This window comes from Lipophrys pholis, assembly GCF_963383615.2.
Source record: "Lipophrys pholis genome assembly, chromosome: 4".
Lineage (NCBI taxonomy): Eukaryota > Metazoa > Chordata > Actinopteri > Blenniiformes > Blenniidae > Lipophrys > Lipophrys pholis.
Genome location: NC_137637.1, coordinates 24,829,927 through 24,857,603, shown reverse-complemented (window position 1 = coordinate 24,857,603; position 27,677 = coordinate 24,829,927). Strand labels below are relative to the sequence as shown.

Here is a 27,677-nt window from a genome sequence, read left to right as displayed (position 1 = left end):
AAGACTGCATGGATACACAAGAAGAACATGCAAATTGCAAACAGAGATCTCATCTATTAACATGAGGAGCAGTTGTGTTTATAAAGTAGTAAAACAAGGCAACAATGGAAAACAGTATTATATAGAGTGTTATGTGAGAGTATACGGTTGACGAAAATGCACACATAAAGCTATAAACCGTTCACAGGTAAATAAAGGATGGAATGCAAAGCCAGTTTTGATGATGACTTTAGAAAAAAGATCCATCAGTACCTGCCGAAAGAATTCCTACTTCAAGGAAAAGATTAAATGGGGAATATGAAAAGGGAGATATTTCATCACTGGTAGTATGAGCACATTTGTGCCACTGAGCAGCAGGTTATTGCATTTTAAAAAAAAAAAGGGGGAAATATCTGTTTCAAAACACACTAAACTTCTTTCTTTTCCCATTAGAGACTCAGCATTTTTATTTCTCTCAAGATGGGAAATCAACACAATGAATTGAATGCATTAATATGGGAATTGACCATTTTGATAAACCAGAAATATTATCATTTAGTCATAAAATAAAGTGACACTGCCTGTGTGCCTGTGTGGATGCGTGTCCCACACACATGCACTGACCAACTGACCCACATTATAGTCATTCAGACATGCCAACAAACTGTTTGAATATGTCAACAAGGACTTTACTCTCAGTCAGTCAGGTCTTATGTTTGAGTGTTGTTATGTTACATCTGACCTAATATGAGCTCTGAGAACCGTTTGTCCTCAAGAGCAAGTTTACTTTGGCCTGACAAACACGCCTTTATCAATAATCTTTTTGGCAGCTTCTTTTGTTTACTTCCTCTCTCTAGCTGGTGCTAGTCTGAGACCCACAACATCCCCCCCCCCCCCCCCCACCCACCCCCCCACCCCCCCACCCCACACCTCCCCCACTGCACACCTACAACTGTGAAACTGTCTGTTCCTGTGAGACCCATGTTGGGTCCACTGCACCTGCAGCACTCCTGTCCCAATGCAGTCATTTAATATGTACAAAAAAATACTTTTATGAATGAAAAACACATTATCATATTAAACCGTTTCTCATTAAAAGAGTATTTGGAGGTGGTTCCCACTTGGTCCTTGCATGGGGTTCATTGTTTGAGATTGTAAAAAGCTTGCAGACTTCCAGACTTGTGTCTGACTTCAAGTCACGACCCTGTTTTGCAGTCTGCAGAGACCCTTCTCCGTGATTGTGTTACAGCCGGGTAGTTTTCTCGGTCTTATTGACTTGTTGCTCATGTTAATAAGATTGGGATAGCAGCTCGAAAGGTACATTTTCTGCAGTAGGAACAAGCAGCATTCCTGAATTACTTTACTTTGCCATACTTGTAGCATCAATTGAGCGCAAACTGTTTCATTGGGTTTTTTTTTGCTGCTGCAGCTGCAGCATGTTTATTTAGAATGAGCTTGCTGTACGAAAGGGGGAAGGTTAAAACAAGCTCAATCTTTTGCACTCCCAGATCCTTTCATCCACTGCAGATGCCATCGAGTTGAATCTCGGTGGCTCATTGATTTGTAATTTAAGGGCTATTACGTTTGGCTTCTTGGATTACTTGGGTGAGAATGAGATGAGGGGTTAAAATGCAGCTCCTGGCGCTGCAAGCTCCCAGGTTGAAAGAATCTACGCCCCCATTTCTCTCAGTGGCTTTCTACACAATTTGTCCTCCCTAACATTTGTGTATATTCTCCTTGTCACACAAGAATTCTCCCACAATACCTTCTCTCTCCTCTCTCCTCGTCTCTCTTTCTCACCTCCTCCGGTCTCGTAACAGACTTCTTGAGTGCTCTCCTCTCTTTCCTCAGGCGCAACTCATGGCTTTGGAGGTGGAGCTGTCTCGTATCCAGGAAGTGAGCGGCCACCAAAGAAAGCGCATTGCTGAGATTCTCAATGGGCTCATGAGGGATCTGAGCGAATTTAGCACCATCATTGGAAACAAAGATATCAAGCTGGTGAGTGGCAGACGTTGGCAAAGGAACGAACACAACAAAAGTGCTGTTTCTGTGAACAAATATACGGCAGTGTCCTAAAATATTTCCTGGAAACTAATGTAACTGGAATTTTATTGTACTATTTTGTGTGTGTGTGTGTGTGTGTGTGTGTGTGTGTGTGTGTGTGTGTGTGTGTGTGTGTGTGTGTGTGTGTGTGAAACCCACATTCGAGGACAACATGCAAGCTCCACACAGAAAGTCCTGGCCCGTATTTGAACCCATTGTCATGCGCTGCTGTGTGCTTCGTTTGACAGACTCTCTGTCCTTGTATACACGACAAATAAATATTGCAAAGACAATTTCCAAAAGCAGAGCGAGTGGGAAATAAGTCATACATCATTGGAAAGTGTGATTAATTCTATTCTTAAATGCTGCCACGTTTGTAAATGTCATGCATTAGTGGGAAGAGCTGCAGGGCTAAGTTGAGTCGCGATCATGGAAAAACTTTGCAAATCTTTCTGGATTCCAACCAGTTTTTATTTGCTGATGTTGTTGACTTCTGGTTTGAGTTTCTGGTATCATAGGTGTCTGATTGGTGTCTTATTATTGTTGGCCCGATGTTCAGGAATGGGTTCAGATATGGCACTTCTGTTGTGATATTAAAGAGCGGAAAAGATGTGAATTCTTTGCTTGTTGCCACACCTACTGTAACATCCTTTGATGGAGACCATGTGAGGCTACATCTGCTTCACTAGGGAAATGAGACTTGCCAAAACAACAGTGATGGCAACAGCAAATGAAAACAGTTTGGCATGGGCAGAGATGGTTCGGTAAATTCTTCAACTCACATCTTCAGGCTCTGCTGCTCATCCCACAAATGCATGTTCCTCGCAAATCTGCAAAGGAAATAAGCAGGCTTTCAAAAAGGATCACATCTATTGCAAAGAAGAACTCTCCATTTCGCATCAATTATATTTCCACAGTGAAAAAAAATATGTAAATTTTATTCATGTGAGTCGTAACCCTTTAAAAACAATACAGAAATCTCTGCCACAGACAACAAATAACAATGTCATAGTCACTCACAACATTTACTTAACATTCATTTCTGTAAAAAACTATATTACTGTGCTAATATTTTTATTTATTCAAGTAGCTTAGGGCCTGATCTACTAAAGTGGCTTATTTAAAAAAATCTCACATTGCATATTACAGACAAACAGCAAAATAACAAACACAATCCGTTTAGTGCTTTCACCTTTATAAATATTAACTATCAGGTGTGTCTCCCAGATTATTGAAATACTGGAAGGAGTTTGTGCTAATAGTTTCATGTACAATGTGCAAATTGATTTACTACATCTAGAAACGCTTGTGTTGTTTATTATGTTTTTACCCTCTCAGTCTGCAGCAGACATGATTCTATTATTGTGGTGAGATGCATTTCATCTGCTGGCTCCTCACAACTTTTGTTCACAAACTCATTGAGAAAACATATTCTGTGTTTTACCTTCTATATTCTATTTTGAATGGGAAAAGCCAGTCAATTCATTTACGGTAACTCTGCAATATATTTGAATACTCCACATTTCAGAGCTGCTGGGGTCTCAGTGCTCCTTCAACTCACTGTCTGTTGATTCAAAGCTTACTTAGATTAACCTTTTTGCAAAAAACCTCTAAAACACCAAGCAAAGTGAAAATGCAAATCACTTATTGGGAGTTTGCAATTTCGCATGCTTTTCCTAATATTTTATGAAATCACGTTCTAAATCTCTAGACCTACTATGAATTAGTAATTTGATCAAATCAACATCTTCAGGCTCCAAAGTTGTACATTTCTCCTTAGCTGGCGCCAAAGCATCACAAATGCACCATCGCACTCTCACTAAATGAAATATTCAACCTGAGACAGGGTGGCAACTCTCGAATGTCTTCAGCATAAATTTCCACACATTTTCCCTTAATTAGACTTGCCAAATTTAGCATCTGTGTAAAATCATGTGTCTTGTACTTGAAACTAATTCCTGCTGCTTTGTGGCTCTTTACAATGACACATTATTACTGTGTCGCCAGTGCTCTGTATTTACCTGAATGATGATATTTTGATATACCCCCAGAGATAGTTTATAGGCATGTTCTCCATAATGTTTGGATTAATGCAAATGCTTTATTCTCCATAGTTCATTTAAGAACCCGTGAGCCGCAGAATCAGCTAAATGATGCAGTTAGGCTAATAGCTTCTGCGTACAAAATGCCAGAAAATATCTCAGAGATGCTTCACTCCCCCAGAAAATGTTACTGATAGGTTTTAGATCCCGGGCTGGCTCTAGATAGCTCTCACTCAGTCTTGATCAAACATCGACTCGACTCCTCTTCCAACTGTCTCCCCTGGTCTCTGCCTCATTCGTCCTCCAGCCCATGGAGATCACGGGCGCAATCGAGGAGGAGTTCACTGTGGCTCGCCTCTACATCAGCAAGATAAAGTCGGAGGTGAAGTCCATGGTGAAGCGCTGCCGCCACCTGGACAGCCTTCAAATGGAGTGCCACCGCAAGATGGAGGAGACCGGCCGAGAGCTGTCCTCGTGTCACCTCCTCATCTCGCAGGTGAGACGCGTAATGGGAACCGAGACCGTGGGCGGAAATCTGAGTATCTGAGGAGGGAAAATCGTGTGGCACTTCAAAGATGTTTGTTGATCTGTCAGTCAAGTGGAAAATGGAAGTGAAACTGTTGGATGAATCAGAGCCGAATATACAGAAAGTTCCCTGTGCAAACTATTAATTACCAGCACAAATGAGTGAATGACGTCTCGAGTACACTCTTCATCAGTGTAATTAGCATCACAATTAGCTCCATAGTCCTTGGACGATGTTAATTTGTCTGTTGAGAGGTTGTGTCCTCAAAACATGATGCAGTAGCAGCAGAAACTATCAGCAAACAAACTGTCCTGTTTAAAGGTCTCCTTTTTTTTAGAGCTTTGAGTTGGCATGGATCTCTGAAGGCATCAAACCTGGTAACTTAACGCAATAGAATCTGCACACTTTTCTGCCAGGGAAATTATGAGGGATCTAAAACAGACTTACAGAAATAAATAAAAAAAATAAAATTTTTGACATAGTTAAAATAGACACAAAAAAACCCCAACCTGAAGTGTGAACACTTCACAGTCAAATTGAACATTTCCAGTAGTGGTTGGTACGAGAGAAAGATTCAACACTTTGCTTTTAGTGATTTATCAATACGGTCTAATACAGATGAAAAGCTGATGTATTTAACGATGTAGTTATTGATTACATATTAATCAAATGGGATATTTCTCCATGTATTTCAATTTATGCATTGAAATACCCGTTACTGTTCCACAGAATGATGAGTTATTTAAAAAGATGAACAGCCCCAACAAACAGTTCAGCGTGTGCTACACTGGGACTTCATGGGTTAACGATGAGGATAAAGCCGTATAATAAACTAAAGTCATTTGACGGATGTGTGACAGCTGCGTCAGGGTAAATTCTCAAATGACTCAATGTCATAAATATTCAATCATTTCCATCGATAAAAGGCTTGAAAATGTATTTTGTCTTCAGCGTTCTCCTCAGTGGAGTTGTTTGATCCTCAATAAACCCTCTGCGTCTCTATGTTCTGACTTTCAGCACGAGGCAAAGATCCGCTCTCTGACGGCGTACATGCAGAACGTGGAAATGAAGAAGAGGCAGCTGGAGAACAGTTACGACTCTCTGACCGAGGAGCTGGCTAAACTCCAAGCTCAAGGTAAAGACTCATTACAATACAAAATGAAGCCAAACAGCAGTTTTTTAAATGTAAGATAAACACAAAACTGCTGATATCCAGTGAACAAATTATAAGAGCGACGCTAAGACAAGGACAGACATTCCTTGTCAATGTTACCAAGATTCATTTACATTTACCCACAGATAATAAAATGGAGGAGACATTTTTACAAGGGATGAAATGGGGGTCCAGATTCCTCTGTCTTTGGTACAGACAACCACATACTGTACCGTCTTTAAATAGCCTCATACTAATACACTTTGGTTTGCAGTGATTCATCGAGCCCAAAAAATCAGATTTTCATGTCGCAGTTGGTAGTGTAGAGTGACTTCCATTAACAAATTCGGGAGTTCGAGTTCCACCTCAATGTTTCCATGTGCTAAATTGTCCTTGAGCAAGATTCTGAACCCCAAGTGTGTCTAATCTTGTGTGGGGTGTGTGAATGAGTGAAAGTGAGTGATCATAAACGGCCTGTCAAAATTAGCTGTTCGAGTGGTTATAGTGAGCTACATTTTAGTCAAATTCATGTGTTGTCATGTATTATTTATTGGTGATACTACATGAAAAATTTTATGATTTCTCACAAGAGAATGACTGAATTAGATTTTATGGAAATCCATCCAGAATATGTGAACATAAACACGTTTGCAGTGATGGAAATCTATAGTGTAGTGTTAAAAAAAAAAAAAGGATAGCACAGAAATACAATTGTGAGAGCAATGCAGTTCCTCAGTGATTGTATTTCGTTTTCCAAAATCATGAACCCGGTGCAGAGCTGTAAAAATTGTCTCATGGTTGGAAAATCCCCCATCCAGCCGTCTTCTTTCTTCCTTTGTCCACATCAAATCCCACCCCTGTCCCCCACAACCTCCTCCAGCTCATTCGAAGTGACCCAAGCTTCTCTCAAACTCACCAAAAGATATAATCTCCTCAGTTGGGTCCTGGGTTTATCCTCCGGGCCATATCTCAGCTGGTACGCCTCCACAAGAAGGTGTCCAAGAGGCATAATTGGCTCCTCTCAATGTGGAGAAATAGCAGCTTGTCCTTGATCTCCTCCCGATTGTTGGAGCTTCCCACTCTATGATAAAGAGTGAGGACCACCGCCCTGCAGGGAAAAGTCATTTCAGCCACCTGCGTCTAGACAATCTTCACAAATGAGCTCTATTTTCACCACAACAGCCTGGTACAGCAACTGCATAACAGCTGCTGCTTTTGTGAAACCACATTTGATGTTAAGATACTCCTCCGATCACTGCCGAATAAAATACTTACCTGGTTGTCTCTCCCTACCTGGAGAGATGTGTCATTTTTTTTTTCCAGAAGAAAACCCTGTCGTCAGACTTGGAAGTGTTGAAAACATACAAATAACAACAATGTTTGTTCATCACGTCACATTTAATGCGTCATAGCAAAAAGTTAAACTTTTTCAATGAAGAAGCACTTTCTTCCCAAGCCACGGATTTCTGAGTAAGATAACACCGCCGTACAACACAACAGCACTTGCTTTCAAAGAAGCGAGCATAAAAGTGTAGGGCACAAGGACACATTTCAGAAAATCTTACATCTTCATCTGTGCCGACCCTGCTACTACCTGCCGTGATCACACGACACCAAGGTCAACAGAAAATTCCTATTTATGTTGTTTGTTTTATGTCGGAAACCAACACATTACATTTGCGGGGATCAACAAAAATTAAGTGAGTTAGGAAACAATGAATAATTGCATTAAAACTTGGTTGTTTTTTTTAAGTTGAAACAAAGGATATTTTATACAATAATTTAAAGGTTTTTGTTGATGTTTGTTAATGCTCAAGGGAAGATCAGGGAAAGACAAATGTTTCCTGTAAGAAAATATCTTCTTTTTTTTTGTCTGAGCTAAAGAAGTGGACCAACATTCAAGTCAGTTTTATTTCTGAAGTGCGAAACACAACACAGTGATTCCACGTCTGCAGAACCATGCAACTTTGTAAATTGAGGTTTGACCTTGGTGCACCGTTGAAAACACCTTGTAGAAATGCTGACAAAGACCGAGATCTATCAATATATCAAAATCTATTTGTTTATATAAAATGTGTCTTGTCAGACCTCAAGTTCAGGGATCAGTATTCTTCAGAGATAGTAAGTGTATATAAAATGTGCAGCTACTACTTCAGTAATAAAATGCCTTTGCCCCGGGGCTCGAGTTGAGCTTACGTGAGAGAAATTGTAAACAAGGGACAAAGATGTTAACATTCATACACACACGAAGTTGAAGGAGGAAAATTTCAACATGGTCTGACAGGAAAAAACATCCGATTTATAGCTGATAAATCCATCCCAATACAAGGCGGCAGGAACAAGTCCAATCAAACAGCCAGAAACTTAGGTCCTTGTTCAATCTGGATCCAAATCAAGTAAACAACTCAAGTAAATTGGTCCAGAAATGGCATTGTCTTGACGGGATTAAAACTGTAAATGATGCTCCCAGATACTGAGCGAGGTCCTGTGAGGCGTTGCTCTGTGAAGGGCAATATTTAGAGCAATGCACATCTAGCCAAGTTGATGACTTGAGACACCAAAGAAAAATCTAAGGTCAGTCAAAAAAAAAAATATATAATTTTTTAAAAAGCTCTGGACCAAATAAAAGACAAATACACAACAAATCTGTCAGCATGTTTTAGCTCTGCCAAAAAGAGAATGATTTGAAATAATTTGGTTGGCTTCAGTGGAGAGTTTAAATGCTTTCGAGAGGCCTCTTTATCCTGTTGAGAAGAAAAAAAAATCCACTAAGGGAAAAGGTATTGAACAGCAAAAGCTCCCAAACCTTTCACAACACCAGCACCAATAGATTAATGGTGCATTTCAAATTTGTGCAAGGTCCATGTACCTGTAGGCAGTCCCAGTACACTGGGAAAACTCACAAATCAGACCCTATAGGCAATATAAATCATTCTTCCTGTTCAGTCCCACAGTTTCACATTAAATAAACTGTGTATTTAAGGACTGGTAAATCCATTTTGGTCCTACTAAACGCTTGAGCCACGCTGTCCTCGAGTCATCACACAAGTAGATAAATACAAAGTACTGCAAGTCGCGTTGATTACACAGCTTGATGCAGTGCTGGGAGAGCTTTGTAATTTCATCATCAGACACCAGACAACAGCAGTGAGTCAATATCAGGTCGGCATGACACAATAGATGTCATTTGCAGATAGTTATTGTCTCACCCGAGGCATGACTTGGATCACGCTGACCCCCTTGTCAACGGGAGGTGCAGATACTGCTGTGCTGTCAAAGTCAAGCTACTTTCACCTCGTTAATCAAGATCTGTGTGTAATTGTCTTTCACCCATTTGCTCTCGGTTGGACTTTCCTCGCTACTTTTCTCTCTTTACATTCATTCCTGTCGCCGTCATCGCCCCTAACTGAATCCTACTGTGTGTGTTTCTGCGCTTGCTCATCTAAACTGTTGTACACTGACCCATGGGGACTCATAATCGGGAGAATCAACACACTTTTGGTTCAAGACCTCTTTTATGGTCAGAGTATGGTAATCAAGTCAGACCACTGTAAATCTATGGTCACACTGTTTTAAGGGGAGTTTTCCAATAAAAAAAGCCAAAAAACATTGTACGTTTATCATGAGGTGCTTTTAAGGTCAGATGGATGTTAAACTGTTTTGTGACCACTGTTGTTCAGGCGATGTTTTGGTCAATAAGTTGTTTTATGGAAGACTCCGGTCAGGCTGTTTTCAGGTCAGATTATTGCCAGCTGTTTTATGAGGAACTGTGTTCATTTGTTTTCAGGTCACACTATGATGAGCTGTTTTATGTTTAGATAGTCTGTCTTATCTTCAGTCTCTGGTTAGGTTGTTTTCAGTTCAGACTGTGTTCAGTTGTTTTATGGTGGGACTATGGTGAACTGTTTAAGTTCAAACTAAAGGTCAGACTATAGTCTAAGTTTTAACTGCTTGGCGAATAATAGGCACACAGCTTTATCGGGCATGGAAAGATAACTTGTGTGTGTGCGTGTGTGTGTTTCAGAGAGCATGTCACAGGTAACAAAAGGAGAGAAACACACATCTGTCCAGGATCCCTCTGATATAAAGGTAACCATGACTACAACGAAGGCGACTTTGTGCGTTCACCTTTTATCACACTACATCAACAGCACTTGGCTAACTGCAGGTGTGCATGTGTGTGTCTGTGACAACACGGATTGCTTTGCATTCATGCATCAGTGTGCCGTCTGTGCTTGTACTTGGACTCACCTGTGAAAAAGTTGTGTGGACTGCAGCAAACAGAACTATTAACCAGGATAGTTTCACATAGTAGGTAATATGCTTACCTGCATTTGTTTCCACGTGATGAGATGATCAATGCCACTTTTATGTTTGCGCAATATGAAGCTGCCGCCGGCACCCTATTGGTTTCAGTTCACAATAAATACTGCAAACATCACGGCAGACTGTCTGCAAATGCTTGGAAAACATAAGAATTCACTAGACTCAGGCAAGACTTCAGATTTTCCATCTATTTGTTAGTTGAGGTGCACCTTTTATAGTTTTGAAAATGTATCATGCGTGCTTCAAGCTATCTGGCACAATTTAAGGTCTTTGTTTTTAAATGCATTGCGGGACTCCATTAGAAAGACCTTTATCCTAAATTTCCCCCTAGACAAAACATTTTAGATTTCACTGTAGTCTAAATGTCGACTTGTGCATGTAGGAATATGTCTACCTGCATCTTTTTTCTCTGTCTAAGGCATTGGAAGGTATGATGGAAGGTAGAATATTTTTAATACTAATTTTAGTGACGCCATATGCAAGCCAATTTGATGGAATGAAAAAAGAATAAAATAACAACTTCAAATGCCTCCCTGTACGCAGGACTTCAAAGAGGCCCAAGTAAACTATGATAGTGTTTACCATTATGTGGATATTCTTTCACAAAACCTAAGTAAGTTAAAATTCTTAAAAAACAAACAAAAAAAAACAAAACATTTGAAGGATGTGAAACCCTCTTAAATGTCCAAAAATCTAATCCTCCATTTCCATTTTTTTTCTTTGTTTTTTAAATGCACCTAATAACTTTAGCTGCTCATATAGAAGGTTGCCACAGCGAACCATGTGATTTTTGATTAGGCACAAATTATACACTGGATGCACTTCCTGAAACAACTTGAGCAGGTGGAGGTTAATGGAATAGATTATGGACCAGTGACTCATTGGCAGCATTCGAAGCAGGAATGTTAATGCTGCGTTTACACGTTACGCACACAAGTCACGAAATGCACGAATCTCAATTCCATGGCAGATCACAATTTTGACCTAAATTATATGATTCAGGGCAGGGGCGTCACTCCGTTCACGGAGAGTGACCCGTTATCATGAGTTACAATTAATAGCACGGAACGGTGGAGAATCGTCATGAGTCATTACACACGGTCACCAATATCGTTCCGTGATTTTGCTCTGCTGTGCGCGTCGTCATTTTCTCACACAAATCTGGTCACAAATGTTGCAAATCGGGAGAATTTGGCGTGTAAACATCGCTCGACGCACGTCCCAGTCATTCTACCACCAACTGCTGAACAGTTCACGTGCTCCAGATTGTGCCACATCCAGAGAAATGCTATAGAGTTGCGCAGTGAGGATGCTGCTGCTCCGGAGAGAGCCAAACTGAGGGAAGCTCTTGCTGTCATGCCACCGTGTCACCGACCCTAACCATCAAGAATACGTCACGAATGCTGTCACGCTCTATTAAGCATCGCCACGCATCACAACTAATCAACACGCTCACTTGAAAACTTCTCCGTTTCAGGCGATTCTTGATATTCCTGGAAGATTTTTTAGAACGTGCTCCAAGAATGTCACACACTGAAACTCATTATAAACCTTATTCAGATGCATTACATCACATAAAGAATGTGAGGAATGTGCCACAAATGACGAGAAAATTATATTCGAAATTTAAAGTGCCTATTTATAAACCCTGCATAAAGTATGCTGGTGACAAGGCAGTGTGTCTCTTTGTAGTGATAGTGGTAAAAGGCGGGTATAAACTAATAACACATACACTTACTCGACATAAAGCACAGTTTACACTGGATAGGAGCAGGATGCTGCCACCTACAGATCAGTTGACTGCGTAAACCCATTTTCTTTTGATGCATTTAGCATTTGTAACATGACAGCAGCGTCATCATCATCTGCTTCGCTTTCTGCTGCTGTTTCTGAAGAAAATAGCCAATAAAGGAAACTTTTGACAAATTTTATCTGAATATTGGCTTCAATATGAAACTCAAACTTTCTTTTCACCTATATAAAAATCTTGGTTTGCATTATGTTTAAAGTTATGGCAACATTATGGGACAAAAACAGATATCCTCCTTTTAAAATACCTTTAATAAAATGCTGCACAAGAATATGTCCTCTACAGCTGCCAGTATCTGATTTGTATTTGTGGATGTGTTCGTCAGTGCGTCTGCATGTTGGTGTGTGTGTTTCTGTGTCACACACTCCAGCGTCATTAGCCGATCTCAGTTGCAGAGTGTGTGTCACAATCTGCTGTGTGTTCAGTTCCCACGTGGCTCCCGAGGTCCACATGTGCATTGGCCTGTGTAATTCTCTCCTTGTTATTTAGTCATTTTATTTTCGTTGTGGCCCCACGTCAGCGGGCAATTTCCCTTCTGTCTGTCAGCATATACTAAATATGTCTCTCATCCTCCCTTCTTGCCCATATCTCAGAAGGCCCTGGAGCAGCAGATGGAGTCACACCGTGAGGCGCACAGCAAACAGCTCGGGCGGCTTCGAGACGAGATCAATGAGAAGCAGAAGACCATTGATGACTTAACCGAGTCAGTGCTTCATTATTATTCTTCACTTTGTCTGACATTAAATCAGCATCTTTCTAAAATCTACACATCACTTCAGAAACTGTCTAAAAATACACATTGAGACAAGCAAATGGTACTTTAAAGTAAAGATATCAATGTACAAAGTATAGAAAGTCCCATTGATGTGACTAGAAAAACGTGTTTGCTTCTGTCTTTGATATGTGTGGCACAGATTTTTCGACGCTGCAGACAACTCACCAAACAGCTGTCTGCGAGCTTGAATTTGAAATTCAATTTCACCCTCATAAGTGGCATGGAAATGCCCAAACTGGGAATACAACATCTCAAAAGCAGAGTTTTACACTCAGCCGTAGCTGCTTGAGTGGCTGAGCTGAATCCATGTGGGTGGTTTACATGGTGAGGAAAGCGCAGTGTGGGAGGACTTTAGCGAAGCTGGTGAACCTCAATAAGAGAAGCTGCTTGCTCGCGCTGCTGCAGGGAAGAGCTGTCCAATCAGGTTTCCTATTTTGATGATGTACCGTATCAAGCATGACCATCTGGGAGGACACAAGTGGGCAGACCCTCTCGGGGGACTAAACTATATTTCCCAGCTGACCTGGGAGTGTCTGCTAACACCCAGAGAGCAGCTGTGGAGAAAAGACACGCTGGGCTGCTCCGCTTATCCTGCTTGCACAGCTTGATTTGGATAAGAAGCTTGAAAATGGACGGATGGACGGATGCATGTGAATTTGAACTCATGTGAAAAAGAAGGATCCAAGGTTCCGAGGGGCCTGAGCAGATCCCAGCTGACTGTGGGGGAAGACATGGTACAGTTCAGACAGGTCGCCAGTTCATCACACAGAAACAAACAAACACATTGGCACACAAAGTTGAACAGATCAGACACACTTAGGAAAATTTATAAAATCACCGAAAATGATGAAAAGGGCCCGTAGGTGTACAAGTGTGACCAATTATTTTAAAACCATGGTCAGTCTGTACTATAAAGGGGCACTTCAGTGCTTTAGTTGTGACATAATTACACACCTGGGCCGGTAAAGTACCTCTGTGATCCTCCAAAATGTCTTTCTGAGTACGACTACACTGATGTGAGTTTAGGGCAAGAATAAACCCCCAACCCCACATGCAGAAGCGATCCTTCTTTTTACCACAGAACTGAAAATTCAGATGATTTTTTTATTTATTTTTTTTTTTTTTTGCGAGGGAGCCCTCATGCTTTTTATTTTATTAAAACTTACTAGTAAGTGATAAACTCTGATCTCCTCCAACTTTGAAGATAATACACGCTCATGAACAATCCACATATTTGTAGCATTCAGTTGCGGTCATTGAATTCTGTTTCAAGGTTTTATTATGCAATGTATTGTGTTCCTCCCAGCTGAAATCACATATATTTATATACATAAATCTCTGAGTGAGCCTGTTTTGACCCCTTCAGCTGTAACCAGAGGCAGCAGTTGGAGTTGGAGCAACTGCACACCAACTTTGAACGTCTCAGAAGCCAGGAGCATCATAAGAGCCGGCAGCTGGAGGAAATGACGTGAGTCGCTGCTTCACTGTCCTGGCCAGTTTTCAAACACTTCGCCATATGGAGGCCTGGGGGCAAGCTGCCTCTTTTGATCCACGTCTTCCATTCCTCACTGTCGTTTGTCTTTCTTTTGTCTATTTATTTCCCTCCCGCTCTGGAGCTCTCTCTGTCGTTTTATTTACAGTGTGTGGCTCTCACCGAGGAATAACACAGTCATAGAAATGGTGGATGAAATTAGCTGGAGGCTAATGTTTTTAACCCTTTTCTGCCTCTTTCTTCAAATCGTACTCTCTTTGCATCTCCTTAATGGATTTTCATCATAAGATGGCAGCTGGCTGCTAATAGGCTCATTTCTGCGTTGACCTTTGCAGCTTATTTCATCAGATGGCAGATGGGTAGCAGCCCATGAGTGGGGCAGCCGGTCGCTGTTGCCTTTGTTCTCCATTCATGAATTATTCTGGCAAACACTGTGGTGATCACTTGGGCATGGAAAAGTTGAGTTTGTATTTGCCATCTATCTGCCTGACAGTCCCTCCTTCCATCTATAGATTTCTCCATGAACGACATGAGCAGTCAAAGCAGGACCTCAAGGGCCTGGAGGAGACTGTTGTAAGTCACCATGTTCTGTTACAATTCACTTGCCCCCCTCGCAAGCCCCCCCATACAATAGACAGTTGATGCTGCTTTAACTGCACCATTTCTTGTGTCTTCCTGCAGGCTCGTGAACTCCACACCCTGCACAACCTCCGCAAGCTTTTTGTTCAAGACCTCACAACGCGAGTTAGAAAAGTAAGCAAACACAACTTTACAACACAACACAGCCCCGAACAGCTTCGATCCATCACATAAGAAGTGGTGTTATTACAATGATCGCAGGTTTTTGATTAAAGTGCTCTCTCGCTGTTTTAATTTACGGTGCTCTACAATTTATGTTTCTGTCGACAGAGTGCGCAGCCTGATGATTGTGGAGGGTATCTCACCCAGAAACAGAAGATTTCCTTTCTTGAAAACAACCTGGACCAACTTACAAAGGTTCACAAGCAGGTAATAAAAATATAAATGACTCTCCTGAAGACAGAAAACATTTTACCATGTCCACCATTCCTTTTACAATTAAGACAAATTATGTTTTCATGCAGGTCGTGACATTTTATCTCACTGTTTTGTGGTGCTGCAGAACATCACAAAATGTGCGCGCTGGATAGATTTTAGAAGAAAAAGGGGAAAAGAGCAAGCCAAATTAAAATACAGAGCCGTGTGCACCGTTCGTCATTGCACCCCTTAGGGGCAAAAGTAACGCTAGCGCCATCAATCATCCCACCACAGCAACTCCACAATGAACGTCTCCTTGAAAACAGAGCAGCAGGAGGTGCTCCTCCACGCTGCGTTTGGGGTTAAAGGAGCCACGCAGCATAAAACAGTAACTGAGATTTGATGAACACAAATGATATCATCCTCATGCAGGTGCAACCCCTGTCAGTCTTCCTCCTCTCTTGAGATTACACACAAAGTCTCAACAGTAGCTCAAAAACACACAAAAAAGCACACACACACACACACCCACACACACACACACACACACACACACGATCTTCTTGTCTTACTTTAATAGGCCTAAATGCACTACAGCAGTGGACTAAGTGTTGATGTGTTAAATGTTCTAAAAACTGGCACATATTCCCAGGTTGGCAGATTGGTGAGAGCTGCATTGCAGCAGTATGTCAGGCAGAAAACCAATCCGAAAGTGGCTGCTGGGAAACTCCATCCCATCCACCACCTGCTGATACTGTGGGAATGGAAGACGAAAGCCGTAGTCATAAATCAGCAGTGGAAGAGCGATAAGACGCCCAAAGACGGGCAGGGGATGGTGCACAGGGGCTGTGGGTATCTCTGTCACTGCACAGATATAATAATGCCGGTCTGTCCATCAATCTGCACACGCACACACACACAACACTCGTGATTCCTCTTATAACACCACTTACCTCCTGTGGGAATTTTGCCTTCAGTGTTTGTTTGTTGTGGAGTTTTTTTTTTCCTCTCAAAATGACTCACTCAAAAATCATAAACTGCTGCTGCCAAGCCTCAGGAAGACAGATTGAATTCATGAACGCTTCGTATGTTTGATAACTTTGTGCTCAGACTCTCTGCAGGGTGTGGATTAGCTTGCATGATCACGTAGCAGCAGACTCTTAGTCATGACCTCTCCTACAGACGGGAAGCATGTAGTGTGCAGCAATTTAGGATCAATAAACTTCCGCATTGATTTTGTAATACGGGGGAATACACAAACGAGTAGAATATTAGGAAGCAGTATGTATGCTAATTCATGCATTCAAAATGACAATAGTAAGTTGTTATACCATCACCTAGGTTGACTAAAGTATTTTTTTGCTTACTGCCATTAAAGTTACAGTTCTGGTTTACTTTCCTTTGTTTACCCTGCACGTTTCTGTATAGTGCGTTGGCTTCTGTTCAAAGACTTTACGGTTACATTGTGCAACAGTAAACCTGCACTCGCCGGTATGGAAATGTCAACCAGAGCAGCTTTCTGTAAATGCCTGAAACAGTATGTGAAATCATCTTAGTATCTGTAATAATTGTCTGTAAAGATCTTCATCAAGGTCGCAAGTGACGAGCACAATGTGCTGGAGATAATACCACACCATTATAATCCTCTGTGTCTACATTGATTGTACTTGTTACACATCATCAGCAATGGTGGGCAGATGTAAGTGAAACGTTTGATTCAATGACTAGTTAAGCTTTAATTTGCAGCAATCATTTCATAGATAAATTTTCATGAGCTGCAGATAAGACGTGCTTAACCTTCAGGATGAATTTTTAACAGTTGCCCCTATAGCGCAATTGGTTCTCAGTCCTATTCTGTTACGTCTCTCTTTAGGTCAATTCAGAGCCTCTCTATTGAATCACATCTAAGCCTGCTGACAGTCGACCTGACATGATCCTGGAAGATACCTCAATAAACCTGAAAAATTCAATTTCCCCCCACTGATGCTCAGGCTGAGATGAAGCTGTATTTTATGAGAAATTATGTTATAAATGGAGATAATGGATTCATGTCTGGCCAGGTTGAAGGCAGAGTCAGTTCTCCCTGGTGAGTTTAGGCGGACTAGTGTTCATTTTGAGGCAGTTCAGACTGTTTTCTCCACAGAAACGGCAGTATAGTGTACTTGACCTTCACTCGTTCCACCTCACTTGTTAACTTATTTGGCCTCACTTGGCAAGATTGCTCAAGTTCAAAGTCAGAGGTCACTTAGATCAATAAGTCTTTACACGCCCCACTCTACTTTTTTAAAAGAAGGGTTGGGTCACTTTGTGAAACAGGAGGATGCTTCTCCTGTAAAGGTGATGGGGCACCCATCCATCAATCTGCTATGTGACTGTATCAAGCTCAGGGTCGTGGGGCACTGGGTCCGATCCCACCTGACGGCGGGTGAAGGCAGGATACAGACGACAGAGCAAAAAGAGAGAGATGGAGAATCACTCACACACTCACATTCCCACGCAAGGGCATTTTAGAGTCATTAATTACCCTCAAATGCGTGTTTTTGGACTGTGTGAGGGGGAAAACTGCAGTACCTGGAGAAAACCCACTCATGCTCACTCCAGACTGGAGTCACACTCGGGAGATTCTCTCTATGAGGCGAGAGTGCTCACCACCACACTGTGATGAAACAAACACTTGTTTTTCAATGCAGCAGAACAGAACAATGAGAAACGCAGACGTTCAAAACATCTCTCCAAGGTTTCAAATATAGAAGACTTAAAAGCAAACGGAACCTCTTTGAAAAATGTGTCCCTGACAGAAATACGAGAAAATATGTTACAAGGTCTCTGGCATCTTTTGTCAAGTCTTTGTTACACGGGAAGTCGTCTGTTGTGTGTGTCTGCAGCTGGTGCGTGACAATGCAGATCTTCGCTGTGAGCTTCCAAAGCTGGAGAAGCGTCTTCGGTCTACGGCTGAGCGAGTTAAGGCTCTGGAGGGTGCACTGAAGGAGGCAAAGGAAGGAGCCATGAAGGACCGCCGGCGCTACCAGCAGGAGGTCGAGAGAATCAAAGATGTGATGATGAGGGCGCGCAATCCCTTCCGCCGTCCTCATGCTGCACAGATAGGTAACGTTTACTATTCATTCAGGGTTTTTTAATAAAAAGCTTAATCAGCTCCACCTTGTATTTTGTTTGAATTCCATTCTGATGTGAGGGCCGGCAATGATCAGTTGTATCCATCCATTAAAATCTGACGTGTATATTAATATGCAGTACTCCAGTGGGCTCAGCGAACCAAGACTGTATTTACTTTCTTACCAATTTCACAAATTAGTACAACATTAAAATCTGTGCATATCTTCATATCCACGGTCCATCTGTTAAATCATATCAGCATAAATAGTATTTTTACCCCATTGGCACATTTGAGTCAGCATATTAACTTGCACACTCGAGGTCTGCGTGTAAAAATGCTGCAGCTCATCTGAAAAATCAATTAAAGTAATCAAAAAGCAGATTACAATTTCCCACCCATGTTTTTTAAATGAAGGCAATAACCGAACCGACTAAAATGTTATGCTAAAGACAAATGTTCCAGAAAGCCTAATTGACATAAAGCCTAACCGTGTAGCTGCCACAGTGGGGACGATGTAGAATCGGGACAAGTTAGAACAAATGTGTGCTCATGATTCATTTGAATATTGTAGGAGCTGCGGCAGAAATGTAAATCCTCTCCACCGTTTCTTCATGTGTCAGGTCCAAACGTGGAAACACGGATGTTGGTCTAATTGGAGCTTGTCATCTCGACTATAATGATATTTGCATTTGCAATACACTGTTAGAAAAGTCTTATGGCATGGTGCAACCATCCCTCTCATGTCTCGGTTGAGCTTTTCTCACAGACACACTCCATTGTCAGTCCCCTCGCCTCTCTCTCTCTCTTGCTCCCTCGCTCTCTCTTTCTCTCTCTCTCTCTCTCTCTCTCTCTCTCTCTCTCTCTCTCTCTCTCTCTCTCTCTCTCTCTCTCTCTGTCACCTCCTTCCTTCCTCAAAAGATTGCCATATTTTACACTCCGGGTGAGCGGGCTGTTGCCCTTTCCTAATGGAGTCTTCACTATCCATTTTGTTCCATATTCAGGAATGTGAAAGTGCCACAAACTCAGGTTTACCACTGTGAAACACACGTTGGAGAAGTGACGGCTCATAAACTAAAATAACTTCAACAACTGTGGGAATATCCCAAAGACTTAATCCAAACGCAAATTAATAAATACATTCTTGAAAGTGTTGAATTGAATATTTTGCATGAAAGGATTCCCACAGTAGGCGTACTCAGTTCAAAGCAGTATGAATCACCAGAAAAGCAGTGTAATCAATTAAGATCACTCGCTCTCCTCATCACTGGTTCAGCTGGAGATAATTACTCAAAATAAATGAGAGACACATACGCGTCTGCAATGAGATAATGAACTATTGATTTAAGAGAAAGTCTTCAGAATAACGATTTTTCATTTCAACATGATGCCAGATACCAGAGCAACTGTGACACTGTTTTGCATACAAACAGAGTTGGCTCATATTTGTATTTGTACTCATACTTATTTAAGAAGGAGTACATGTTTTTGTGGAATACAAGACTAAAAGTAAAAACACAGGTGGAACTTCTTCAGTGAATGTAAAAATGTACAGGTTCTGAAATGTACTTAGATACAAAAGTAATGATACATTTTCAATTTTAGCGATATGCAATGACTATTTGTGTTTGTTAGTGAGAGATACATCAGTATAATCATCATTGACTTTGATAATGATAGTTTAATAAAAGCTCATCTCATCTCATCTTATCTCATCTCATTTTATAACTTCGAGTCAGAAACTCTGGATTAAAAGAAAGATAATAATCTGGCTGGACTTTCTACAAAACACTAAAATTACATTTTAAAGTACATGCTTGAAAATACTGTTGTTGTTTTTTCAGAACAGAAGCAGGAAGACTCGACTTTCAATGCTGTGATTCTTTCACTGTATTTTTGAATTGTCCTCATAGAGGTTGAAAAATAAGTAACGAGCCAGTATGAAGACAATAAGAAGGAGAAAGCGCAAATGTTTGGGTTCAAATGTGGGAGTAAAAGCAAAACGTTAAAAAAAAAAAAACTTACAATATTAATAAAGAAGTAATAATTCTTTGTTACTTGCCATTTCAGCATATTCATATCGAAACATGTCTCTTATTTATAAAATTTTTTATTGATTTATTTCAGGCATGCAACAATTCACATATAATATCTATACATTTCCCCACAAAAACCCTTTTTGATAATATGATTAAAGACATTTATATTTCATATAAAGATATTTTCCGACAAAATAGACAAACCTTATTTGACCACACATACTTATAAACATGCATTGACATGCCCAGAAAGTGGTAGGATGAAATAAAACTTATCTAACAATACTCCTCCAATATTCGATACTCATCTTATTCTCTTTTATACACTGTTCGCTGCAAAGTAAATATGTCCTTGCGTCTTTTCCGGATGCGTGAATCCATCGGTACATCTGTCCTCTCTTACTGCCTACAGCCAAGCCAGTGCGTCCCGGCCATTATCCAGCCTGCTCTCCCATGAACCCTTTCTTCATCCGAGGATTCAGCGGTCATCCCGTGGCCTTCTCCAACGTCGCTTTCCACAACAGCAACAACGACGAGCCAGCAGATTCTCCCGCTGATTCTCCAACAGAGGACGATGAGCCCACGTTACCCGAGGCCAACTCAAACCAGAGCAGCCCCGTCAAACAACTGCACTCGCAGAGCCACGACACACACGACAACGGTGTTCAGAACAACACGTGAGTAAATCTACTCACATATGGTTCCGATTACAGTGAAGGTTAAAATAAATTTTTTTGCGGGGAGAATTGCGATCTATTTATTTAAAAAAAAAAAGTGAAGTAAGGTTAGAAAAAAACAGAAGAAGAGTATCGGGAGGATTACCAGGGAGGATAGTAGACAGACTGATTAGGAGATAAGGTTATTTACAGACTCCTATCGACTGTGAGAAAGAAACAAGATACAGCCGGACCAATTAGGGGTGGCACAGGAAACAAGCACAAAAAAATCAGAGAATAAGATGAGAGTGAGGTACTGGTGTGACATCAAGTCAAAGACAAGAAATTAGGAGAAAAGTAGAGACACAACAGAAAGTGACATTCAGGGAAACAATCAGGACAAGGACTTGATATTGCGTGCAAACTAATGTTCGAGCTGATCTCCTAAAAGGATGCACTGAGAATTGTCTTTCACACATACTGAAAATACCACCCTGTTGATTGAATGTGTTTCCCTTCATGAATATGGAATATAGGGCATGTTTCTCAGATCGTGCAAGATACGAAGGAGTGCTTACGGCGTACTGATTTTAGTACGTATTCGTAAATCAGTTCATCATGGAGAGATTGGACAGATCCCCCTAACTCTTCAAACACAAAAATCTCCCATCTTAAAGTCCGCAAACAAAAGTCGCCGCAGAAGAAATGCTTCACGACACAATAACAGCCGCTGAAGGCGAAGCTGATTTGCACCATATTTTCAAACAAAATAAAAACAGAAAAAAAATCACATTGTGTGTTGTGTATTATATTACCATAAATTCCACACAGTATTTTGCACGATCTCGATTTCCACTAGTCGTTGGTTGAGTGTAAACAACTACATTCCTGCACAGTGCACAATTCCATAATTCAACCTTAAAGTGGCAGGTATGAAAGCTTAATGTGTATTAAGTCACTCTTCTTGAGATGTCATTACTGTTGCATTTTCTCAGAAATGAAAATGCAACGTTGTCTCAAATCAAAGGCCCATAATTGCGATTTCTAAAGCATACGGCTGGTTTCATGAAGTTTAACATCCTGACTGGACAAAAGTAATTTCAAGCTGTGACGAGCTTTAATCGTTTATGACCGGAGTCTTCCCCTGCACTCAGACTGTCATGACAACCGTGCACATACAGTATGAAGGTGCTAAATTTATACTTTAAGTCAAGTCTGAATTTATTTTCAAAGATTTAAACAAACTCTCACTCTTCTGTGAACATATAAAGCAGCTTCCGCAACTAGATAGCGGGTTTCTTATACTATTACTGTGAATAAAACCTCTTTCTTTGCATATTTTCAATTCTCAGTTACAGTTTTAATTCCCTACATTTAAAGGCGGCGAAACAGAGCCTCCACAGCTGTGTTGATATATGTGTCTTCTTGTGCTATTTGTAGGATTCCAGCTGAACCAGAAAACCAAGCAGCCAGCAGCACTCCAGAAATGCTTGATTCAGAAAACGGTGAGCCTCCTTCTGATGGAGCCTGTTAAAGTAATGAGAAATAATATGATCGTGATCAGCAGGGGGAATTCACTTATTTTCATGAGTGTTATTTTTTTTAGTGTTTGTCATTATACTGCCATACCAGCTATTATGTTTGAATTTTGTTTTATATACTCTCAGAACGCTGGCTCTTAAATCAATTTACAGCGCTGCCTCCATAACAATTGTGTTGTTTTTTGTTTTTTGTTTGTTTTTTCTGGTAGCTTTCATCCTCACGTAATGGCCTTGGAATCACTTGAGTTAACTGTCACTCATAAACACTGGTGATAGAAGAGAAGTGTTTTCGTATAGGTCAACTGTCTCTCCATGAAGCATTCATGCACTAAGAGGATACAGATTGCCGTGTCTTTAACTGTCCCTTCAGGATCTCCCATCTGTTGTTTTGTGTGATTATTGCAATGCCCCCCAAAAATTTCATTTGTGCCTGATTTTCTCAAAATTGGTGAGAAAATGTACTGCATTTCACAATTATGGCTTTTGGCAATAATAGAATCATTTCTTCAAACCTTCATATCATGAAAGTGAAGGCTAAAGTCACATGCTCTGATCATCAGCATGATGCTTATTACAGAAATAGAGCAAATGTTTCAGTTCTCCTCTGAGGTGTTAATGACTGTCACCACTTCCGTGTGAATTGGTATGTGTGAATCTGTTCATTTTCTACGCAAATAGGTTTTCTCAGTGCTGGTCTAGGGTTGGTAAAATAGACTCACCTGTCCCTGTGATTGGATTGCTCTGAGGCATGAAATAGTAAAATACACCAAGACGGCGGGCGTCAGGTCAGAGGGAAGATGTTGTTGCGGGATTTCCACCACGAAAAAACTAACAAGAAGGGGTCAGCTGACGCTAACGCTAAAACTCACACCTGTCACGTTTTGCTTCGTGGGTCATCCTGAAATCCAAATCGATTCACCTTTGCTGTCAGTGTCTTTTGGAAAGACACTGAACCTTAAATTGCCTCCAATGGAGGTTGAGCACCCCGCACGGCAGCCGCCACCATTTGGTTTTTGAATGGGTGAATGTGACGGACCACTTGATTTTAAATGACATGAATGAGATCCTTAATTCCCACATCCCAAGCAGGTGCCAGAAAAACTTCACTAAACGCTGTGATTAAGTGGAAAAAATAAGTGACACAAGTTTAAGTCTAGTTGTATCCCTTGAGAGAAAAGTGTTGTGGATTAAACTGCAAAAAACAAATCTTAACAATAATAGCAGTAAAGTATAGTCACAACCAAAAACGATACACACAAATACAAAAGATATACAGTCAATACGATCAAGTTAAAAACAATTAAATGAATAAATGTGCAAAAACCTGATGGTGCAATTTATTGTACTGTCTCAGCAGGGCTACAGTTGTGGTGCCTTAGGGACATGCTCTGCCATTCTTGGTTTATTAATTTATCTCTGAGCATGGGATGAAAGAATGTGTGTCGCGCTTGCGTTTTGCACAGAGGCACCCTGTTTTTTTTTCCTGACTTTAGCAAAATGTATTCTGGTACAAAAATTGCAGATAAATGCTGTAACACTACAGTCAAAAGGAACAAAAACAAATGCAAATATAAAATCAACAGTCAGAACAGTTAGACTAAAAACATGGGCTCCAAACATCCTGGGTGATTATTGTCACTGTGAGACTAAACAGTACGAAGACGTAAATGCAGCACAGCTCTGCTTCGAGAAGGTTTGTTGATGTTTCAAGGGGTCATAATATGCTAAATTCACTTTCTAGTGGTTTTCCAACAGTAATATGCATCCCTATACCCGGGATGACGCCCCAGAAGTGAAGAAAGTCTGATATCTCTCCCTGACTTGTTTCAATTTTTTAAAAGTGTGTTGCTCCAATGAGTGAATCAGAAATCAAAACCTATATCGTGTCATCAGGGGTTTAGCCAATCCCAATCAAGGTAGGCCCTCCCTTTGACCCTCCCACAATGAGACAGCTCTGCTTGGGCACATGGCACCATGAGAGGAAGTACTTCCTCCTCTTCACAAGAAGGGCATGTGTGGGCGGAGCCAGTCCAGCTCACACAGACACAACTGATTTTGAATGCAGCTCCTATGATCCAATATTCAAATAGCTGGGAATCAAGGAAAAGCTGGATTGGGGGCTATAAACTTTGAAAACAACGTTTTTTGGACCAACGAGACCATGTGAAAGTGTTGTAAAGCAGGATAATATGACTCCTTTAAGAGTGCCTGAGCAGATCAGAGAGCCTTTCCGTCTCTGATCTCGATGTTGTGTGCAGTGCAGAGACCTTGCAATGGGGCAGGTAAGGCAGGCATTTGCCTCGGGCCCCGAGCTGGCAGGGGGGCCCACAGAGCGGACTGATGTTGATTCAAATCAATGAAAATATGATGGAGCTCTTCTATTGGGCACTGTTATCCCCTCCTACTTGTTGCTGTGTAGTGACTAGAAGGGGGCTCCCAGAGACACCTGTTCCATATCATCGATACCAACAACACAACTGCAACATGTTGAGTCTTTATTCTTTAGTTTGCATAGCATGATAACGAAGTACCCTGCATTTGTAACGACCTTCTCATGAATCCCTCGCTTAAGATCGCGCCGTCGTTTTTTAACTTTTTTTCTAAAAAGAGGTTTGAAAGTCCAACCAGATTATGCCGAGACATTTGATGCTTTAGTGCGTCTTTGTGTGTTTGCAGCCATCAGCGACAGACTGTTGGGGGAGACAGATTAGGCTGGCGGTGTCATTACTCAGGCAGACACTGATAGGCGACAGACACGCTGGATGGCCACCTCAGCCTCTGACCTGACGGTGACAGTTGCTGAGTTGTGTAGCAACACCACACCCGCTTAGATTCGCCAGGAATATCGTTAAAAGTCACAAACAAAGGTTAAAGCTAATATATCAATCTGTTTCAGCATCAGCTGGTGTTGTGATGCAAAACCTGGACGTTTTTAATCAGGGTGTTATTGCGTTATTGGACTTGCGACCAGTCTGGGTTACACTCTGCCCTCACCCGTAGTTAGCTGGGATCGGCTCCACCGCCCTGCGAACCTGCACAGGATTAAGCAGTATAGAAGATGGATGGATGTTACTGAGTTATTTTACATTTATCAAGCTTTTTCTATGGCGCTTGCATTTTTATTTAAACTTTAATTCACTACTGGCAGCTGTGGTATTCATAAATCTTAGTACTGCACTATATTGCACTGCAGTTAATGAGTTCCCCTCATAAGCTCTTGGATTCTTACTGTTTATATGCACAATATTTTCTGAACTTCAGCCCTGCACCCGAAATGTCTCATTTCCTAATTCAAGTGTTTAAGATACCGACATGACAGTCAGAATCACAGACAGAAATAGACGGACACTGTATTGTTTTCTGAATGGTTTGTCCTTGTTGCTGCTTTTTTTAGACTTAGCAACTTGCTCATATTCAGTGTGGAAACCAGCAGTTTGGATTCAGTCATTCTATTATAAAAAAAACTTAGACAATTGACTTTATCTACCTTAATCTTTTGTCTGTATCATAAAATCATAAAATTGCAGCACATTCAAACTTTTGTTTTTGTTATATGTGCATATGGCATACGCTGTATGTATGATGAGAAAAGTCAAATATCATAATACTGTAATATAGTTGAACCAAGTCTTTACATCTCACTATTCTTTCTAAAAGTCAATCATGAAATATTTTGATCATAGTCAGTACAACATAAATATGTTATGCAATAAAGAAAACCACTCAGACTTAACAAATACTGAGCAACAACGAAACACTTCTGTTGTTTTGTTATCAATATAATATTGTGTCACACCAAAAAAAGTAAGTGGATGATATTTGAAGTGACTGTCAGAGGAGTAGTTCAGGCGCTGCGAGCCTGGGTGGATTGTAGTAATGTGTTCGCTGCTGTGATGAGGAGGACTTTTGACATGTCACACATGCAAAATCTTTTTTTTTTCAGCAGGCATTCGAGAATGAAACTGTGAGCCAAGAAACTACATTTAGAGGAATGTCCAGTTTACAACTGATAGTTACTCTGTTATACGGCCACTGTCAAGGGGTTTGTGGTTTTATGGTTATTGTTGTCATTATCGGTGCAATTTGTGATGCAAGCAAAAGTTGGATGTTTTTGACATTGGGAGGTAAAAAAAGCAACCCCCCCCCCGAAAAAAGTGTAAACATAATGAAATAATCGCTATATTTTCAAAAAACCTAAGTTTCACAATGTTGTGTTTCAGAAAACAAGCTATTAAATGTGAGAAATGTCAAGCTGACAAGGTTGTCCAGGGTGTAGAGGCTTATTCTTAAAGTTTCCACTTTCAAAGTAATATATAACAACACAATAAAATGTTCACTTTAATGTGTACTGTATAGGAAGACAACAATTAAAGAAAATAGTCAAGCAAATTCTAGTGTACACTGTTCAAAAAAGGATGAGGAAGAAGTGCACACTCGTTTATTCCTACCACTTTTTAGCTCTTGGCTGCTGTAATACCATAGCTATTATCAAATATATGCATACTCTGCACAACACTATATCAGTGTGTATCCCTTCAAAATTATCCATTGTTATATTTTCACCTGGTATAAATACATACAAATGTATTTGCACATTCAAATACATGTATATCAATACACACACACACACACACACACACACACACACACACACACACACACACACACACACACACACACACACACACACACACACACACACACACACACAGGGGAAGTATATCTCACCTGTTCCACCCGTCAAATCGCACCCTGGAGTACAAGCAGTAATGATGACGGCAGAAAAACTGTCTCTAACAGAAAATTACACGTTTGGTTGGTTATATTAGCTTTTAATGATCCATGTTTCGATCCTATAAATCTTGAAAATACCAGTTGCTTTGGTCAGTTAGCGTGAAATAACTTCTGCCAACATCGAGAAAAACAGTGGAACGCAATGGTGGATGTGTACAAGGGGAACAAATATGATCTACGTTGGTGTCTCCCAACTTTGACAGATGTATTTTACTTGCTTTACAAAAAAAAAAAATCTGTGTTACTTCAGTAAAAGTAGTTATTCTGCCAATGTATTCTAATAGCCACTCTGTTCTTCCAATTTGAATAAAAGAGTTTGCCGCACCGACAGAGTTGCCAGATCAGTATAGTGCTCACGATGTTCTTGTTTACTCATTCAAGTGTGAAATCTCC

At 40.8% G+C, this 27,677-nt stretch overlaps 1 protein-coding gene across 1 annotated transcript in view; it reads left to right on the top strand.

Moving 5' to 3' along the window:
- kif5ab (kinesin family member 5A, b) overlaps positions 1-27,677 on the top strand; it is an 82,771-nt gene that overhangs the window by 50,512 nt on the left and 4,582 nt on the right. Inside the window, exons 15-26 of the mRNA XM_080460618.1 lie at positions 1,831-1,977; positions 4,372-4,560; positions 5,608-5,725; positions 9,768-9,832; positions 12,473-12,582; positions 14,021-14,122; positions 14,659-14,719; positions 14,828-14,899; positions 15,056-15,154; positions 18,028-18,247; positions 20,706-20,970; positions 22,390-22,454. Of these exons, the coding sequence (XP_080316744.1) occupies positions 1,831-1,977; positions 4,372-4,560; positions 5,608-5,725; positions 9,768-9,832; positions 12,473-12,582; positions 14,021-14,122; positions 14,659-14,719; positions 14,828-14,899; positions 15,056-15,154; positions 18,028-18,247; positions 20,706-20,970; positions 22,390-22,454 (1,513 nt within the window). The remainder of the gene's footprint in view (positions 1-1,830; positions 1,978-4,371; positions 4,561-5,607; positions 5,726-9,767; positions 9,833-12,472; positions 12,583-14,020; positions 14,123-14,658; positions 14,720-14,827; positions 14,900-15,055; positions 15,155-18,027; positions 18,248-20,705; positions 20,971-22,389; positions 22,455-27,677) is intronic.